The sequence below is a fragment of the Tenrec ecaudatus genome, chromosome 17 (genome assembly GCF_050624435.1).
Source record: "Tenrec ecaudatus isolate mTenEca1 chromosome 17, mTenEca1.hap1, whole genome shotgun sequence".
Classification (NCBI taxonomy): domain Eukaryota; kingdom Metazoa; phylum Chordata; class Mammalia; order Afrosoricida; family Tenrecidae; genus Tenrec; species Tenrec ecaudatus.
Window position 1 is genome coordinate 9079957 of NC_134546.1, and position 12767 is coordinate 9092723.

The following is a 12767-nucleotide window of genomic DNA, read 5'->3' on the forward strand; positions in this document are numbered from 1 at the left end:
AGCGTCTCCCTCTCCAAGCCAATCAGAGGGATGGGCGGGGCCGTCCTTCCTGAGTTTCAATTTAAAAAAAAAAGAAGGGTAGACTTTGCGCCGCGTTCGGGGAGGGAGCTCCATCCGAGTGGGGGCTGGACTTCCTGTGACGGGCACGCGGCTCCACCAATGGGCGCCCTCAGTCGCTCGAGGGGCGGGGCGACTAGGTGGGCGGGGCGCACGCGAGGCCCGGCCAATGGCGGCGGGGCGGACGGAGGTTGAGCCGCCGTGGGTAGGGTTAGTGTGAGAGGAGCGGCGGGGGAGGTAATGATGATGGTGGCGGAGGAGGAAGGCGGGGGAGGGGGTGCTGGGCGCTGAGCGGCGGCTCTGGCAGGGTCTCGTAGGGTGGGGGTGGGGGGCGGTTGCGGGCGCCTCCGTCCGGGAGGGGGGCGGGCGTGAGGGGCGCCGTCCGCCCGAGGGGCTGGAGACCCCGGCTACCGCGAGCGCCGCGGCTGGCTCGGCTGTTCCATGTGGCTCCGCTGGGGATGGAGGACTCTGTGGCGGCGGCGGCGGCGGCTGCTGCTGCGGCGGCGATGGAGGAGCGGCGCTGAGGAGGGAGCGGGGCCAGACTCTGCCCGGCAGCGGGATCAGAGGTGTGCGGGGGAGGCGGGAGTGGACGTGCAGCGGGGCAGGGGCTCGGGCTTCGGGCTGGGGTCCGCTGGCATCGCCGGGATGACAGGGGCTGCGGGGGGCCTCCGCCTGCCTGCGCTGGGGGCCAGGGGTCGAGCCGGCTGTCCCCCTGAGGATGGGGGAGGGAGGCACGGACCCCGCACCGAGCGCCGGCCACCGCCCCCGCCGGTCGGGGCTTCCACGCCCAGCAGGACTTTGCGGTTGGCATCGAAGGTGAAGGGGAGCCCAAGTGGCCTGGTCGGGACATTGCCCTCCCTGTGCCTTGAGATTTCCCTCCACTCCTCGTTCCGCATCCTTTTCCCTCCGGACGGAACCACAGCATTCCGCCCGCTCCCTCATTTGTTCCAAGCACGTAGTCGGGGACTCAAGGCTATTAATTATCGACTGAAAAATAAAGTTTATTTAAAAATGCCCCCCTCCCCTTCTCTGACTGGCCATGGGCACGAAACAGCATCCCTTGACTTTCCCGCTCTGCTCGCCCTCCGGTGATGCTGGGAGGGCGAATTGGGCCCTGACTGGCGGCCCTCCGCTGTTGTTGATGATGCTCACCACCTGAGGTGTTGCTCCAAGTCTTCTGGGTGACTTATCATTTCTTCCCTGGTGTCTTGCATCCTTGATGTTACTGGCATTTGAGGTTGGGCGTTTTGTTTCATTGTTTGGAAAAACAGGTGAAGAACTGGGGCTGTCTGTTGCCGTGTTATTTAACATGGGTGGGCAGTCCTTCTCATGCTTCTCTCATTTCCTTGCTCTCTCTCTCTTTTTTTGTCTTTGTTTTTGCTCTTCAGCCCTCCAGAATATACGTCACACAGCCCCGGAGCGGGAATGATGATGTCTCCATGAGGGAAGGCCCTCGGCTTAGTCTTATCATGAGCACCACACCTTCTTGACTGGGCCATTCATCTAAGAGGGGATTGACCCTGGGAACCGGGAGAAGACTTATGGACTTCAAACATCATTTCAGGTTTTAGTTGAGTTTCTTAAAAGTACAGACATACATGCGAAGCTCATTTGCTTTGGACCCTGTGCTTTCCTGAAGCGGCTGTGTTGCTAACCTAGAACGGCTCCCATATATTGACTGATCATCATGGCTTCAGTTTGGAAGAGACTGCAGCGTGTGGGAAAACATGCATCCAAGTTCCAGTTTGTGGCCTCCTACCAGGAGCTGATGGTTGAGTGTACTAAGAAATGGTAAGGCGGGCTTGGGGGTAGAGTTTTCTCCTGTGCTGTGGCCTAACTCACTGTGGCCTCCACTCTGCCTCTACTGATGGCAGCTTTACCTGGCTGTGATGCACACGTGTGTAGAAGCTGGGCGGGATTTAGATTCTTCTACAAGTACTGTGGTGTACACAGTTGCTGCTGGACCATTTCTATGGGTTGTAGTTAGTGCACTTGAACATGGCTCAAGGAAGGGAGCTGGGAGAGCACAAGTGCAGGAGACTTGGTTTTGAATCTTTTGTCCTTAGTGCGAGAGTAACTTTGAGTCTCTCTTTTAAGGGGACGCAAGGAATGGCTTTTGAAATGCTGTGACTGTTTAGTGCTGTAGACGTCTACTTGTCTTGTGGGGTAGTGGCAAGCTTGATCTTGAATTTTCATTTTCTTAGCTTATGATGCAGGTTTTCTCATTGTTTGAATAGTGGAATGCTAGTTTATGAAATCTTAGAAATTCTTTTGCTGTGTCAGGCAGCTAACTGTGTTTTAATTTAATTGTATGAGAGATATTTCTTGGCTGGGCTTACAGACGCAATTAGTAGAACTGGTTTCTGATTTGCTTCTTTCCATTTGAGCAAAGTAGATTTAGGAGTTCTCTTTTTAAAATACTGTCATGAATAATAAGCAGGAAGATTTTTTATTTAGTTAAGGAAAAAAAGTTAATCTTCAGTAAATGTACCTTTTGGTTTTTACTTACAATGATTAAGCAGTATTGCAAATATGCCCATTTCATTGTCCACAAGGTCTGTAATATCCGCTTTTGGACATCCTTTTATTACATGAAAAAATAGCTGACTTTATTCTAAAACTCCTATTAAATATTTATTTGGAAATAGCCTCTGAATGCCTTTCTCTCGAACTTGTAAGGAATGTTATTTTATATACAACTCAGCCAATGCATGCATCCATTGCCTATTTTATACCAGGCACTGTTTACGCAGAACTGAAAATGGCATATCCCTGCCCTCAAAGAGCTCATTCTCCAGCAGGGAGATATTTATGTAAATAAATTCATTCTGCTTGGTGCAATAATACAAATATGTAAACGAGGAGTTAGAATCTCCTTTGGGGCAGATTATTTAGCTTCTCTGATCCAGCTTCTATGTTGACGAAGGTACTTGTGGTAGCACTTCTTTAGGAAAGGCCTATTGATGAAGATGAAATGAGTTAATATATGTAAAATGCTTACTACAATGTCAGGCTCCTCCTTAGTGCCCAGTAAATTGTACCTGTTATATACAAAATTGACAGAGGAGAAGATAACTAACTTTATAGGAGTAGGGGGCGTCAGGCGGCTAACTTCTTGGAATCTGAGCTGGGTTGAAAAATTCATAGTAATATGCTGAGACTGAAGCCACAATGTATGCAAAAGCATGGAGCTATTAAACAGCATGGGCACGCTATACGAGCTGCTAAGTGGCGCAGTTTAAAGTTGGTGGAACTTAAAGTGCAAGAAGATGGAAGCATAGTGGGACGTGAGCTTTGAGAGACAGGCAGGACTCAACCATGGGAAGTGAAGTGTTGATTACTAAAGTGTTGATTATTTAAGCTAATAACATGCACACATATGGCAGTGTGCACTGGAAATCAATATACTATGGATCTACACAGTGTAAATAATATTGTATAACATGCTTTATTTGCCTAAAATATAGAATTCTGTGATTGACAGGGACATAATGAAAGGTTTCAGAGAAAGGGACATCAAATTTGCATTTTGGAAAGTCCCTTAGGTGTTAATATGGGAAAGGATCACAATGGACAGTGTGCCTAGAGACAACGAGGTTAGACTTGCAGTACCAAAAACCTGCTGTTGAGTTGATTCTAACTCATAATGATCCTCTATAAAGTTTCCAAGACTAGAGCTTTACAGCAGCAGATCGTCTGTCACCCTTCCTCAGAGTGGCTCATAATGACCTGTAATTTCCAAGACTAAAGCTTTATCGGAGCAGATCGCCTCATCACTCTATCTCAGAAGTGACTGGTGGGTCTAAACCACCAACATTGTGGTTAGCAGTTCAATGCTTAACCCACACCACCACCAGGGCCCCTTAGTCTTGTAATAGGCAAGGTGGGAAAAAAAATCAGCCTGTGGCAGTGACAGAGGCAATGGAGAGGACAGATTGAAATGATACTTAGGACGCTAAATGGATAGGACTTTGTGGAAGTTTCTCCTGGGGACCAGGAAATGGTCGAGCTGAAGGAACGGAAAAGGTCTAAGTGACACTTAGTTATCGATAGTGCTGCCATGACAGACGTACCACAAGTGGATGGCTTATACAAACAAAACTGTAAAAGGCTAGGAGTCTGAAATGGGGGCGCCAGCTCTAGGGGAAGGATTTCTCCTTCTGTGTACTTTTCCTCCAAAATGTCTTATCGCGCTTGAGTTTCTGCTCCTGGGTGATTTTCATGTGTCTTGGCATCTATCTTCCTCTTCTCTGCTCTGTTAACTTGTTTGATCTTATTTCTATTTTAAGAGATTGACTCAAGATACACCCTTTACTCATACTGCCTCATTAACATAACAAAGATAACACATTCCTAAATATGATTATAACCACAGGCATAGACATTAGCATTTATGACACATGTTTTGGAGGCACATAATTCCATCCACAACAACACTCAAGTTTCTGGCTTGGGAGACCAGGTGTATTTTTTATGAAGGTAGGAAATACATGAGGAAGAGCCTGATTACATGTATTTCTAGCATTGGGAACGCCAACTGTAAGATAATTAAATTTGAATCTCTTTTGAGAAGAATATATTAGGTGATTCTTCAGTCACAAAATCAGTTTTTTCCCCGCAATCTGCAACATCCTTGGAATTTTTTCCCCATTGAGTAATATGAAAGTTATTGTTAATATGTCTCAAGGTGAAAGCAAAAGTGGGAAATTGACTCAATTGCAGTTGAATGGATGGCTTGATTACATTTAGGGATCCATTATTTTAAATTAGAACTTTACAATAGGATATGACCTGAACACCAATAGCATGTACATGTTCTAGAATTTTCAAGCATATAGTTTTAAACATCTAAAATTGTTTTGCTCTCATTAAAACTATGCTTCAAAGCTTACAAAGTGACAATACCCAAAGAGTAACATATTTGTTAAGTATGCTAGGATTTATTGTAAAGACTATTGCTCAGATTATATAGATCCTTCAACAGAGTTTACAAATCTTTTCATCATGTAAAAATATGTTGTCATGATTTTTATTTAGTATGCCTACACTTTTATTACTATCTCATAATCCAAAATTTCACATTTACAACAATTTACTATTCAGCTATTTTGTACATTAACAGCATCTGCCTGACAGTAATAAACACTGAGGTGGAAGCAAGAGTAACACTGGTTGTGATGGTTAAGGGTATGTGTCATCCTCTCTGGACCATGATTCTCTGGTTTGACAGTTATATAATGATGTAGTTTGGTTGTTAGGGTGTAATCTGGCTATTATGTAATTTGGTAGTTATAATGTTGTAGTTATCCTCCATTTTCACATAATGCTGATTTTTGCATTATGACTTGATCTTTGGAACCTAGCCTTGTCAGTCAGGGAGAGGGACGTATATTTCTTTTCCCTTCCTTTGCATAGAGTCCTTGTGATAGATAGTGGTCAGACCCAGTTTATACTGTTCTGTACTGTAGTTTTCTATTTTCATTCATTTGATCCCTGCAAGAAGTCTCAAATTATTGGATGTCAGTGTGCGGACTTAGGATCTACTTAAAGGAGATAAAAATAGAAATAGTATATATACACACACACACATATATATAATCAACTGCTTTTACATTTTAGGTATGAAAAAATAAAAAATAAAAGGGAGGAAGGAAATTTAGAGAATATTAGAGATAAAGCCTTAGTAATACTATTAAAGAAGAGTTTCGGGAGATGATGAGCCAGTCAGGGTGCAGGGTAGCAACATTGAAACCATACAACTTTCCTCTAGTTCCTAAATGCTTCCTCCCCACCCACTATCATGATCCCAATTCTACCTTACAAATCTGGCTATATCAGAGAATATACACTGATATAGATAGGAATTGGAAACACAGGGAATCCAGGACAATAATCCCTTTAGGAACAGTGGTGAGAGGTGATACTGTGAGGGTGGGGTAGAAAGGGGGAACTGATTACAGGGATCTACATATAACCTCCTCCCTGGGGACAGACAACGGAAGGGTGGGCGAGGGGAGGCGTCAGACAGTGTAAGATATGACAAAATAATGATTTATAAATTATCAAGGGTTCCTGAGGGAGTGAGGAGTGGGGAGGGAGGGGCAAAAACGAGGAGCTGATGCCAGGGGTTTATGTGGAGAGTGCGGGTGTTTTGAGAATGATGAGGGTAATGAATGTACAAATGTGCTTTATACAATTGATGTTTGTATGGATTATGGTAAGAGTTGTATGAGCCCGCAATAAAAGCATTTAAAGAAAAGAGTTGTAAATATTAAGGTGATAAGAAAGTGGATCTGGTATCAACTAGAGAAGCATTCCATTGGGATTGTGCCTTTGGAAGTAACCTGTGTATGTGGTTACTTTTACAGCTTGACTACTGAGGGTTTTCTGAGCAGCTGGAGCATTGGCCATGCCTGGAAACCTGTTAGCATGGCAGACTCTCAATTCACACCTTGTTTTGTGCCATTCAGTTGATTCTAAGTCATGGTGGCCCCGGTGGCAGTGTAGAACTGCCCCGTAGGGTTTCCAAAGCTGTAATCTTTACAGGAGTGGCTCTCGATTGCCTCTCGTGTGCAGTTACTGTGTGCATTCAGACTGCCAGCATTCTCTTTAGCAGCCAAGTGTTTAGCCACTGTGCCACCAAAACCCCTTAAAAACCAAACCTACTGCCATCCAGTGAATTCTAAATTATAGCCACTCTGTATAGGATTTCCAAGACTTTATAAATCTTTACAGGAGCAGACAGCTTGCTCTTTGTACTGTGGCACAGATGGTAGGTTTGAACTGCCCACATGTGGGTAGCAGGTCAGCGCCTAACCCATAGCATTAGGGTTGACATTAGGGCAGTTAATTATTAATCTTACTTAGCTGATGTAGGTTGCCAGGCAGAACGCACTGGCTGGCTGCTGGCTGGGGAGACTAGATGCTGGAGCTGAGTATGAGAGAAAGAACTATGCTGTTTTCCTCTCTTAGTTTACTTCCTATCCTGCTCTTTTGTTAGCTGTAGACCTTTCAGTTTCTGAAAAAAATCGTAACTGTCCAAGCTCAGTAGTTGCAGGGAACTACTTGAAAGTTGGGTAGTTGTAGTTATGATGAGAATTTAACCAGGTAATATAATTAAATTCTGGTAGGAACTGCTTAATAAATGATATGAACGATTATGTATGTTATTGTAACCTATGTGTGTCTGTGTCTACACTATGTACAGATAGGAACCTATTATATATATACATACATACACAAACATGCTTTGATTTCCTCTATCTAATTCTTTGTTTACCATTCATTTATTTAAAACATTTTATTAGGGACTCATACAACTCTTTTATCACAATCCATACATACATCAATTGTGTAAAGCACATACTGTACATTCTTTGCCCTCATCATTTTCAAAGCATTTGCTCTCCACTTAAGCCCTTTGCATCAATTCCTCTTTTTTCCCCTCCCTCCCCACTCCCTCTCCCTCATGCACCCTCGATAATTTATAAATTACTATTTTGTCATATCTTGCCCAGGAGGAGGTCACATGTAGATCTTTGTAGTCGGTTCTCTCTTTCCAACCCACTCACCCCCTACCCTCCCAGTATCGCCCCTCACACCTCTGGTCCTGAAGGTATCATGCAGCCTGGATTCCCTGTGCCTCCAGCTCCTATCTGCACCAGTGTACATCCTCTGCTCTATCCAGTCTTGCAAGGTAGAATTCAGATCATGGTAGTTGGTGGGGAGGAAGCATTTAGGAACTGGAGGAAAGCTATATTCTTCATCGGTGCTACATCGCATCCTGACTGACTCATCTCCTCCCCTAGACCCCTCTGCAAGGGGGTCTCCAGCAGCCGAAAAGTGGGCTTTGGGTCTCCACTCTGCACTTCCCCCTGCATTCACTCCCATCTCATTCTTATAGAAGCAGGGCTCAAAGTATTCAGTGTTACAAGTTTCTAGCTGAAAGATGCACATTTATACCAACTTTAGTTTTTTGACATGAAGAAATTCTCCCTTCGTTAAAAAAATATAATTTAAATTTATTTTTAGATAATACAATCATTCAAAATTCTAACAAAACAAAATAACTCCTTATTTTGCCATTTCTCCACATATCTTTGCAAACCTTGGGACCTCAGGATTATGAAAAGTAAAAAACAGCTCTTTCTAGAGTTTAAGTTTGTGATCCTGGCCTATTAGATAAATATAAACCCTAATCTGATGTTCCAGGCTTTCTGTAACTGATCCCAGTTTCACTTTCCAATCAGACATGATAAGGCTAACATACACCTTAGAATGTGTTCACATGAGTTTATGAAGGCCAAGCTGCATTAAGAAATATTCATTTCAGACTTACTTCTTTGGGTGACTTCAGTAAGCATTTCTCAGTTGACCATCTAATGGAATGATGCAGAGGTATAGGAGCCTTAAGATAAAGAATCTAATTTTGCAATAAATAGAAAGGGTAATTAATTGACATTAAACTTGGGGCATTTCAGCAGCATCTACAAGGTGATTGTGCATGTAGTATAGTGAACAAGGAATAAAATGATAAGAGATCTGAGAGGTAGGTAGAGGGACAAGGTCATGTAGAACTTTGAGACCATGTTGGATTTTAAGTGTGATAGGAAGCCACTCGAGGGAATTAACAGGAAAATGGATATAATTTAATTTATGTTTAAAAATACACTGAGGACTCTAGACTCTTGTGGGTGAAAGTGGGAAACCAATGAGGAGGATATTACAGTCGCCCAAACGAGCTGGTCAGAGGTGTTGGAGGGAATGCTCATGCACACACACACACCCACTACGCCTTATTGAGCTAAAGCTTGCACTCACCTACAATCAAATTAACTATTTTAATGTCTGGCACAGTGAATTTAGACAAACGTATGTATACATGTACCTAGAAAATAACTTTTTTGATGGTACCCATGATAGCACTTACCAATTGATTAGATATATTATGAAGGGAAAAAGATGAATCCATAATGACAGTATGATTTTGACTTGAGCAATTGGGTAAAATATTTATTTACAGAGAAAGAGAACAGAGAGGGAAAGGTTTGGTGTGAGGGAGAAATCTAGAGTTCTCATTTTGCTTTTCTTAAAGTTTGGGATATACAAGTGGATATCTTAATTAAACCATCAATTATCAAAACCTCACACTCAGGGGAGATAGGAGGCTGGGGCCTCTTCAGTGAATCGTTGGTTTTCATGACCATGGGACTATAGGAAGTTTCCTATGGCGTTCATATAGTTAGAGAAGAGGACCGAGCCTTGGGGCACTTCAGTATTTAGAGGAAGAGGAACCTGCACAGGAAACGGAAAAGGAGCAGTATTGAGGCAGGAAGGGGATTGAGAGTGTGCTTTCCAAGAAATCACGTATAAAAGGTCCATCAAGACAGGGATGTTCATCCGTGTCAAATACGGCTGCAGTTGGGAAAGATGACCATTGCATTTGGCAAGATGGAAATGGTTTCAGTGGAGTAGTGGGATGTAAACTTGATCATAGTGGGTTAGAAGAAAGAAAGCGAACAGTGTAGAGCGAAGCAACTGTAGTTGGAGAGAGAAGGCTCAAGGTTTGGCTTCGGAATGGCAGGCATGACAGCATATGTGAATGCTGGTGGAAGTGGTCTGTTAAAAACAACAACAACAAAAAAACCCAAACTGATGACCTGGTGGGACAGGAGGTTACCACAGGAGAAAAGCCTGTGAGAAAAAGGAAATAGGACCCGGTACACAAGTGGAAAGGTTGAAGTTACGTCAGAGTAGGGTGAATTCACTGCTGTTAGGAGGGAAACCAGAGTACATGGGTTCAGAAGCAGATAGGTCAGTGGCTTTGGTGAGGGAGGACATGGAAGTTCTCTTCTATTAGCTTCTCTATTCTCAAGGAAATAATGTGAGAGGCCATCAGCTGGGAGAGCGATGACAGAAGCCTTGAAGGCTTGATGACAGGAGTGGAGGATTGTCAAAGTGAGAGTAGATTGAGTAAAGAGGACCTTCTTTACATGTGTGACCATAAATTTAAAGTGAATCGGCCAGCAAGTTTGCATATTTTAATCCAGCTATTTTCCTTGGGTACAGGCATGAAATAGGCTGAGTTGGATTTTGTCAGTATTGATCTTTGCCAGGAGTAGGCAACTGAGGGAAAGAGGGGGAACAGAAATTGAGAATGAGTGCACAGAGGTGGTTATAGGGATGAACCAGAGAATAGTTCATAAGCTGAAAAAGAGAAAAGTAAGGACAAGCGACGCAGGATGGTCAGTGAAAAGGATAATGACTGAGCAATCTCAAAGCATTTGAAGAATTGTTGGGCTTGGAGTAGGGACAATTCATTGTTCGGATACTAGAGTGAATGGATTGGACAAATGAGGGGTTGGACTGAAATGCTTAATTTTCGAGAGTGTGCTTAATGGTAATGATAAGATGTGTAAATAGTAGTCTCTTTGGATCACAAAGCTTATCAGTTAAAATAGCACACATCCTAATATATTAAAAATTAAGTTGATACATTAAATATAAACATACTTTAGTTTTTTTGTCTGTTTTTTAAAACAACCAGAAGTTCTACAAATTTCTTTTTGTATTTGAACGGGTCATTTTTGCACCCCCAAGTACAACAGGGATCTCTTTTTGATTCTGTGCATAACAGAATAACCATAGTTCTGCCCTTATAAGCTTGCTTATGTTTGAGCCTACTGTTGGAACTACTGCTTCAGTCCATCTCACTGAGGGTCTTCTACTTCCCCAAGCATAATGTCCTTTTCCAGGGATTGATCCTTTTAATGACTTGTTAAAGTATTTGAGACAAAGTCTCGTAATCCTCACTCCTAAGACAGACACTAAGTGGTGATACTGCTTTAAAGACAGATCCGTTTGTTTATCTGGCAGTCTATCCTATATATCAGTACTCTTCACCAACATCATACTTCAAAGGCCTCAGTCATTCTTCCATCTTCCTTATTCATGGTCTACCTCTCTCATACATATGAGATGATTGAAAATATCCTGGCTTGGGTCAGACACATATTAGTCCTCAAAGTGACATTTTGCTCCTAAACATTTAAAGAAAGAGGTCTTTTGCAGCAGAATTGTCTGATGCAGTATATCCTTTAATTCCTTCCATGGGCGTTGGTTGTAAAATGCAACCTCAATCACGTCAATCTTTTCTCTGCTTATCATTATAATATCTGTTGGGCCAGTTGTGAGGCTTTTTTGACATGCAATGCATACTAAAGGCTTGATGCCCCTTTATGACAAAATTTGCCAACCTTTGCTCTAAGGCAGTGGTTCTCAACCTTCCTAACGCTGCGAACCTTTTATATGCAGTTCCTCATGTTGTGGTGACCTCTCAACCATACAATTATTTTTGGTGCTACTTCATAACTATAGTTTTGCAGTGCGTGATTCCTGGTGAAAGGGTCATTTGACCTCCAAAAGGGTGTGACCCACAGATTGAGAACTGCTGCTCTGAGCCATTGGAGTTACTTGAAGCTAGTATTTGTGGATGCTATAGTCTAGTAACTTTTTGTCTTCTTTAGGCCCAGCCTCCAAACTACTATTTTAGTCTTTATCTTGTCTAATTGCATCATCAATAGAGGGGAACCCATTATTATTATTATTGGTGTGAAGGTCTTTATTACTATTTTTAATACTGTATATACTCGTATATAAGCTGAGTTTTTCAGCACATTTTTAATGCCGTTTTTGTGGTAAAAATAAGTGCCTTGGCTGATATTCGGGTCAGCTTATACTCAAGTATATACTGTAATCATTTTATTGGGGGGCTCATACAAATCTTATAATAACCTGCCATTCAATTGTATTAAGACACTTGTACATATGTTGCCATCAACATTTCCAAAACATTTTCTTTCTATTTGAGCTCTTGGTATCAGCTCCTCTTTTTTCCTCTCCTTCCCCCACATTCCCACCCTCATGAATCCCTATTATATATTGTTGTTATTTTCATGTTTTACACTGTCTATTGTTTCCCTTCACCCACATATCTGTTATTTGCCCCTCTGGGGGGTGGGCTGTATATCCAAATGTGTTATGGGTTCCCCTTTTCTCCCTCTTCCCTAGCCCCCCCCACCCCCCCACCATCTCTTTACTCTCAGGATATCACTACCCCCGCTACTGTTACTGTTCCTGAGGGGTTTATCTGTCTTGAATTCCATGTGTCCAGAGCTCTTATCTGTACCATTGTGTGTACTCAGGTTTAGCTGGATTTGTAAGGTAGAACTGCGTCATGGTGGGGGAGGGTAGGAAGCATTCAGGAACTAGAGGAATGATATGTGTTTTGTTGGTGCTATACTACACCCTGGTTGAATCGTCCCTTCCTTGTGACCCTTCGATGGGGGGGATGTCCAGTTGTCTATAGATGAGCTTTGGGTTTCCACTCCAACTCCACTTGTTCGTATTGACAGAATTGTTTGTTATGGATCTTTTGATACCTGATCCCATCAACACATCATGATCACAAGGGCTGGTGTGGTTCTTCCCATGTGGGCTTAGTTGCTTTCCTGCTAGAAGTTTGTTTAACTGCAAATCTTTAAGACCCTAGATGCTATATCTTTTGATAGCCGGGCACCTTTAAGACCCTAGATGCTTTGTCTTTTGATTGCTGGGCACCATCTACTTTTTTCACTACATTTGCTTATGCACCCATTTTGTCTTCAGTGATTATGGATCATGTCGGGAAGGTGAGTATCAAAGAGTGCTAG

At 42.9% G+C, this 12767-nt stretch overlaps 1 protein-coding gene across 3 annotated transcripts in view; it reads left to right on the forward strand.

Moving 5' to 3' along the window:
• The first annotated feature begins 219 nt into the window (after nt 1-219).
• The window catches only part of EHBP1 (EH domain binding protein 1), a 345289-nt gene continuing 332741 nt past the window's right edge, over nt 220-12767 (forward strand). Inside the window, exons 1-2 of one of the 3 annotated variants that reach the window (XM_075535992.1) lie at nt 220-294; nt 1446-1848. In XM_075535992.1, coding sequence (XP_075392107.1) covers nt 1745-1848 — 104 coding nt within the window. In that variant the 5' untranslated portion in view covers nt 220-294; nt 1446-1744. Of the gene's footprint in view, nt 295-432; nt 624-1445; nt 1849-12767 lie in introns of those variants that run through there. The other 2 variants (XM_075535993.1, XM_075535990.1) reach the window with 2 other exon arrangements.